Raw genomic sequence first — 7,705 nt, 5'->3', positions numbered from 1 at the left:
CTGATTAAAATATTAAATAAAGCCACATTTATTTTAGGAAACCACTTTTGCCACTTTTTAACACGACAGAATTTTCACTTTCGCAGTTGGAAATATTTCTTGCTTTATTTGGTTAGTTTTATTCAAAATAAACCCACTGTAAATAAAAAAAGTAAAATTCTAAACCAGAAGATTTTGAAATACGAGCAGAAGAGAAGGTGGTTACAATTAAAGACCACCTTGAACTGAAGTCACTACACTGCACTAGGGGATGACATAAACATGGTTAGTCTAGAGCGGAACACGTCAAAGTCAGCATTCAGAAATCTGCACAAATCCAGCTTAAATCACTTGGATTTCCTAGCAAAAAAACCTGTCAAAGTCACTGAGAGCAGCTGTCCATTCAGCTCTACAATTTCCAAATCTCTTTGGGTTTTGCTGTCAGCACTTTTTGTGTTTTACCCTCATGTAGAAAGGTTGATTTTGATCGGAACAAGTCTCAGTAGAGTACGTTAAGTCCAAAATGTTTTTCCATATGTAAGATGATTTTAGTCAATTTTCAGGCAAAAGGATCTCTCTTAAAATTTCGCAAACAAGGTCTAGTAACAACCTTGACCAACAACTGGGAAAAAAACATGCTACCAATGCCAGCATCAAATACATCAGGCTACTTAAAGGATTCATGAAGAACATGCGAGCAACAGGTAGGGGAAAGACAGGAATGCACTGGGAAGGCTTTGAAGAGGCACACGAAGGCAGCGCCTTGCAGTGACAACACTCACTGTGGAGTTGACGTAACTGGCGGGCTCCCAGGTAGGTGGCATGTTGGGAGGTGCATTCCAGGTGGAGGGACAGTTCTGGTCAATGAAGGCTGTATTCTGCACCGCTGCAGTACCCGGGAAGCCACTGGGGTAGTTCATGTTTTCTGCAGTTTATAAAAGCATGAAGACAAAGTAAGGCTTTTGCAATATAAGCACTACTAACGCTTCTGTGGAGGAACATTGAATCTTCTCAGAGTGAGCCAGGCTGGAAGCAACCTAAGCCTTCAGTGACTTCAGGCACCTTCAGGGCAGCACAGCAACGAAGCCTAACAATTTCTGTTAACAAGACTACGACTCTGTATTAGGGACTCACTAACAAATTGCTATCAGGAGGACGGGATAAAGAGTTGGCAATCTCTCTACTGGAGAACAGAGTCTTTATTAGCCACAGAACGTGCATGGCAGAGCCTACCCAGGCTTCACTGCCAACATGCCTCAGCTCTAAGCACCCAAGGGATCACCGTGCTGCCTGTGATACTGTAGCCTGACCTTTAATTATTGCTTAGGTAATGCTAAAGAATTCTAGGTTGCTGCCAGTGTGCTTCCCAAGCCAAGAAACTCTAGCCTGGAAAGGTAATTGGTCACAAGAGGCGTTCTGTTTCACACACTGGAAGGCAGAAGCCTGCCAGAGGGGAAACAAAGAAAATCGTGCAAGAAGATTTGTGTAATACTGTGGTCACGAGCATTTCTCTCTATTCCCTCTCAGAGTCCTGTATACTGGGTTTTCAGGCTTAATAACTCCATACGAAGACCAGTCTTCTCATCCACCACATGCAGACATTGTTTATCACTACAGAGCATCCAGTCAGCTGGAAACTGTAAGGTCCACTTAAGCAATGAACGCCCAGATGTTTATAGACCAGCTCAGCCTTTTGTTCTACAAAAGGTGAGCGAAAAAAAACATGCTCAGTGATAATTCATAAGCTTTATTTCACCTTACCTTCTGGGAAAGCACCATATTCATTCATCTCTAGTGGACAATACATATTGGAAAACTGGCTGTCACAAGCTGCATTCCAGTCAATGAAGCTGTCCCAAGAAAAAAAAAAATCTGCTGTCAAAAACAATTCACAGAACTTCTGAAAATTATTTAGAAATACTTATTTCATGTAAAGCTGTTGGATGCAAAACGCCTGTAATTGATGATGAGGCTTTTCACATTCCGCTTGCCAATTCTGCCAGTATCTACTCTGTGCCACTACGTAATCACAGTGGTTCTCTCACTGAGCTCTTTCTCCTCTGGGAGGATGAACAACTTGTAATGACAGCTACCAGAGTCCTGCAACAACACCTAATTGGGTTCAACTACTTCCTCTGTAAAAAGAAAATAATTGTACTACTTTCCCACAACCGTGAAAATGGTAGATATAAAGTGAAATAATGTGATTTGAAAAAGCAGAAAAATAAGAAGCGTTTGAATGCTTGGGAATAGCAATTAAAATGGAGATTTCTACTACCACATGTGTTAAAGTCCTGTTAAACAGTATGTTTTCTAAACTACCACATGTGTTAAAGTCCTGTTAAACAGTATGTTTTCTAAACTACACATTAATTTGTAGGGATTATACTTGTTTTAATGAAAATAATTTCAGAATTTCAAGAAGACTTTTCGAAAGTAATTCTTAAAGATATGTCAGAAGTGAAACAAGCCCTGCTATGCAGAGAGCTTGAAGAAGTCCAAGTCTGGACCCAGTCTGGACAAGGTAGGCATATAAAAGGATTTCACGTCAAGTCGTGCTAATTCAGTTTTACTATTCAGGCAAGAAGTTATCATAAGTTATCGCTATGACATATGAATAAATATATACATGAATTTTTACATATAGTCCAAATTGAGATGGATGTATGAAAGTAAAGTAGCATAATACAGAATCTGCCACAAATCACCATGTATTTCATCTGACTTAAGAGTCGGACAGACTGCTGGCCACTGCACCCAATCATTAGGGCTGCAGTTTGTTGACGCGACAGTAAGAACCGAGGTTAGCAGGCTGATTGGGATCACAAGACCATCACACTTGGGGATTTCTGCGTTACCACTCTGTCATTTTGGATGACAGGATATGACCTGAAGAACTGGCCATATTTCACTGCTATGTGGTGGCAGAGTATTTCTTCTCACTGGTTTGTGGTGCATCTTTCATTAGTAAAATTTGCAGTGTGGAGAGTCTGAAGTACCAGAATTACTCAAGTTCATTACTACAGGAAGATCAACCCAAATCTACACAGAGCCTCAAACAGACCAACTTTTATCCTTACACCACCTTCAAACTGGACTATTTGCCTCTATTTAACAATGTCTGTTCATGCCATTTAACACGAGTACACACTGCCTAACACACCCCACGATATATGAAAGCTATGTATTTAGCAAGAGGAAAACAAACCTAAAAGCCAGGCCCTCTGCCTGGCCATGCAAAAGAAGTGGAACAAATTAAAAGCTTTCCAAAAAGTATTTAATTAAATTTGAAAGAAGTTCTGGAATATCTACATTTGAGCAGGAACACCAGTGAATTTGTCTCAGTAAAATTAATCATGACGTACTAATGGAAGAGCATAAACAACTAGAACTAAGATTGAAGTGAGAGCAAGAATTTTACTTTAACTATCACCTGCCTTACAAATATTGTAAGATAATCTCAAGTGCAGTCCTCTGCATCACAGAAACCTGAACAAGGTGTTATCCATACTGTTTACATAAAACATAACTTGCCTGTTGTGGACAGAGGGGGTTTCTTGGATCATGCACGGTATATTATTCTCAAGGTTGTAGTTTAAACTGTTTGTCAGGCAGACTGGCTGGGCAGGCCACAAGTCTCCTGTTGGGTAAAGACCTAAAAAGGGAAAAGGGAATGAAATGCAGAACAACAGGAAGGAGGCTCCACAAACTCTGAATATCACAATGACACTTTATTCTCAGATCCACAATAAGGGCTGTATGCTAGATAAAAAGTCCAGAGTTACTAACCAATCTTTTTTTTTTTTGTGATGAATGTCCATCTTTAAACAAATCTCAAAATTTCTATTTATTAAAAAAATATATACAAAAAGACTTGAACCGAGAAGCTGAAATTCAACAAAACAGGGCAAGAAATTCCTACAGAGAGTCCCTAAGTCATCAGCCACCAGCGCCAAGGTGGCACCCTTCCTCACAGCAGGACAGACGGCAGGGATGCGATCCCCCCCAGCCTCTCTGTCGACCCCACCATCAGTCAGCAACCATCTCTGAAGTCCAACCGCACGAATGCAGCGGGAACTGGGTTGGGTTTTTAATAGACTAGAGCCATCCACGACCAAACAATACATGAACTCATTATGGCTGTATTTAGCCCCTAGGGCAGATGCTCATTGTGCTGCTCTCTACGGACTGAGTGCCCTGACTGCCCACAGGTACTTGGCTCCTATCAACTCTGTGAGAACAGGAAGTTGGAAAAAGGAAAAAAAATCCAAATTAGCAGTCTCCGTAAGACAACGGTTGCAAAGTTAGCTCTATTTCATTATTTCACGTGGTAGATATTATGAATATTGCTACTGCGGAAAAAGTTTAATCAGCATTTGTATCCTGCCAGACACAGGTTAAACTTACAGCAGAAGGGACAAGCACGCAGTTCTGCTGCCCAAAGAACCATGTGTCCTAACCAGCTTTCAAACTCCACCTCGCCATGTAGCCTGTTGCTTTTATGAATGCCACTCAACAAGTTAATATTTCTTCCCTTTGAGATAAAAACAATGAAAACTCAAGAGTTTTAACAGCCCAGCCCAACCTCATTTATTACTGCTTTCAAAGAGAGCAAGTCCTGACTGTGGAAATTTAGAGAGAAAAATGGTCCTGTTTGATTTGATGCCGAGCTTCATTTTAACACAGCAACCAGGGCTCTTGATCTCCCAACCACATTACTTCTGGACATAAATCTGTGCAAAGCAAGAGGATGAAAAAACAAAGAATACCTAAAACGTGAGTTGAAAGCTAAATGCTGTCTTCACACAGAGAAGATGCAGCAAAAAATGTCAAGGTTATAAGCTTTCGTTTGCTAACTCTGCTCTTAACTAGTTTAGAAGTAAGTCAAGTTCTAATAACAACATGTCTATCAAGTTGGTGTCTGCAAGTGTTATTAGCAACATCACTGAAACTGCTTGACTAAGTGTGCAAAAACCAGCTTCAGTTGTTAATAAAGTAACTGACCTTTATTTTTGTCAGGATCTGCAGCTATGTCAGTGAAATTGGGACATAAGGTTTCATACTGGGGGATGCTGTTCATGTCTCTGCTGAATGAAAAGAAAATTTAATTTCTTAAGTCTAGGCACTGTTATGTTTCATAATCCAAAGTATTTCAAAGGAAATATACAGAGATGTAAAAAATATTCTAATCAACATCATGGTTGCTATTGCTTTCCCACTTTCTTTCCTGATTTTTCTTACTCTGAATTACCCCTGTGCAATTTTTTTAACAGCTTTTTTTCCCAATTAAAAGCCAGCTACTCATTATACATGCAAAATGAATAAAATTAATACATCTTAATTACCCCACTTTTATTTTCCAAGTATCAACCTGTTGTAAATTACTCAACAGCTCTTCTCCAAAATTGGAAAACAAGCTATAGTCCATGCAGATGAGTAGGATCTTTCATGATGTTTCAATGCTCCCAACAACTTTCAGGCAAGTTTACTTTTATGTGCATGAAGACACACAGGCACACATGAACACCAATTTCATATTCATCAAATCCCATCAAAGAAACTAGTCAATGTCAGTGGAAAGGGAACATTTTCAAGCACCAGAATCCAGAGGAAAAGGATTAAATTATTTCTGCTAGTGAAAACAGTCATGAATGAGAAGTGAAATGAGGACACGTAGTAATAAAAATTGTAGATGCTATCTCTACTACAGTAACGAGGTAGAAAGGAATGTGGGGGAGGGGAGAATCAATTTTCATGCTGTATAACCTAGGAGAACATTATTCCCATTAAAAGAATAACATCAACTTGAAAGTCTCACTCCCACCTTTTTTTAAAAAAACATTATTACTTTAATATAACTAAGTGCTAATGGAAATGTAGTAAGTTGCTAAGATCTGGAAGAAATGAGAGGGGAAAAACAGTTTCCTTTTTTCCCCAATTTTATTTTACATTTGGAAGCATTTATCGTATTTCCCCAGCATAATCCATTTTGCATATATCTTTTCACCTACTGAAGAAGATTCTTCTTCTTCCAACTAGAAAGTACAGTTAGGTGATCACAAAAAATGACAAGACAACAGGTAGGTATAACTTATCAAAATGAGACAAGATTTCAAGTTGGTGGTGTTTCTTTAATGTCTTACAGGTGTAGATTCAAATTTTTTACCTGGTATTGCAGATGTTATGAGACAGATTTAAAGTGATAGGAGTTTCAGATGGAAAATCATTTTGTGAAATATTCTCTCCTAAAGAAAAGAATGACTGTGAAAATCAAAGATCCTAAAAAAAGAAGTATGCACAGAATATACATACACACAAATAGACCCATCAATAGTGTTAACGAAGTTTTCTTTCAGACTGGAGTATCACTAACTTGCATTTATTCCAAAGTATGCTCTCTACTTCCACATGGTCTTAAATGTATTTTATGACTTAAGTGATTTCCACACTCTTGATGGAGAGGTTCCTTATTACTACTAAACTAATTTTGAATTTGAAATGACTTATTTTCTTTTTTTTAAGAGGCATTACAATTTGAACAAACAGAAAAGTCATGTGCACACAATTCATTATCTATTAGATCACAGGTTCAGATACATCACATACTATATCTTTTGGTAATGTAAAGTTTTATACATACACAAACACACAGGTAAGTATGTGCACATTTTTAAATTATTCTAAACAGGTTTTTGCAGGTACTCAAAGCTGGTTTTACTTGTGTCACTTCAGCACTTTCTTTAAAGTTTACTTCTAGTGCTACATCAACATGGATAACGATGGCGGTGACAGGGCTTAGGCTTTCAACTATTTTAATGATATTCAGGCATTCCAAAAACTGCTGTAATGAACCACCGTTCCCATTTCTCGTATAGTCAAGTGGCTCAGGTCTCCTGGCTACTTATGCCTCGCATACCACCATCCAATCCCAGCATCCTCAGATCTGAACTGGTTTCACACATTCCTCATTCATGCATTTTCTTAAATAACTCTAACAAAAAGACTGTATTTTTATGAGAATGATGTGATGTAACATAAATTCAAAGGAAGAAATTGCTTTGACTAGCAACTCTCAGTTCTTCCACCTTTCCATGAAAACTAATTGTGCAGCTTCCTCAGTGCAGAGTCTGACACTTTCTCTGTAGCCTGACAGGTCATCTTCGTCTCCACACAACTTCTGGTACTTTTTTTTCAAGTACCAAGTTCTTTAAATATCTCCTTGTGTTTCTGAGCAGTGCTTTCACCTATAAAAGGCAAGTTACAAGCCCCATGCCACGGTACCCCTTTCCATGCAGAAGGCAGGCTGAAACTCTGCCCACTACGGTGCAGAGGTGAAATTTGCAGAACTTACTGGATGGAAGGAAATGCCTGGCAGTAATCATGGGCTTTTTATCTCCGTCTGAACTGCTGGTACTGCTCCAGCTACCCCAGCTCCCACGACTGGCACGAACGCTTCCCGATGAACTTCCACAATCTGAGCTTGAATCAGAACAAAACTTCTCCAAACACTTCTTTCTGGACCGTTGGTAAAAGCTTTCTAAAGAAGTTGCAAAAACAAAACAACACAAAACATTTAAGAAGGTCTTTCAGCTGAAGATTCAGTGAAAAGTCATCCGAAACATGAATTTACATGGATTCTCTGAATTTCTTGACAATAGGACAGAAAATAGTATTTACTGATAGCCTCAAGATAAATGTGCCAGCCCCTAGCACGAGGAACTTATGA

At 38.9% G+C, this 7,705-nt stretch overlaps 1 protein-coding gene across 1 annotated transcript in view; it reads right to left on the bottom strand.

Annotated features, from left to right (window-relative positions):
- The window catches only part of KIAA0922 (KIAA0922 ortholog), a 76,902-nt gene that overhangs the window by 1,122 nt on the left and 68,075 nt on the right, over positions 1-7,705 (bottom strand). Inside the window, exons 27-32 of the mRNA XM_009329793.1 lie at positions 7,331-7,516; positions 6,146-6,224; positions 4,984-5,066; positions 3,514-3,634; positions 1,741-1,829; positions 762-904 (exon numbers count right to left, since the gene is read on the bottom strand). Coding sequence (XP_009328068.1) covers positions 762-904; positions 1,741-1,829; positions 3,514-3,634; positions 4,984-5,066; positions 6,146-6,224; positions 7,331-7,516 — 701 coding nt within the window. The remainder of the gene's footprint in view (positions 1-761; positions 905-1,740; positions 1,830-3,513; positions 3,635-4,983; positions 5,067-6,145; positions 6,225-7,330; positions 7,517-7,705) is intronic.

This window comes from Pygoscelis adeliae, unplaced genomic scaffold (genome assembly GCF_000699105.1).
Source record: "Pygoscelis adeliae isolate BGI_AS28 unplaced genomic scaffold, ASM69910v1 Scaffold67, whole genome shotgun sequence".
NCBI lineage: Eukaryota > Metazoa > Chordata > Aves > Sphenisciformes > Spheniscidae > Pygoscelis > Pygoscelis adeliae.
The sequence above is the reverse complement of the archived record's forward strand: the minus strand, read 5'-3'. Positions and strand labels throughout refer to the sequence as shown.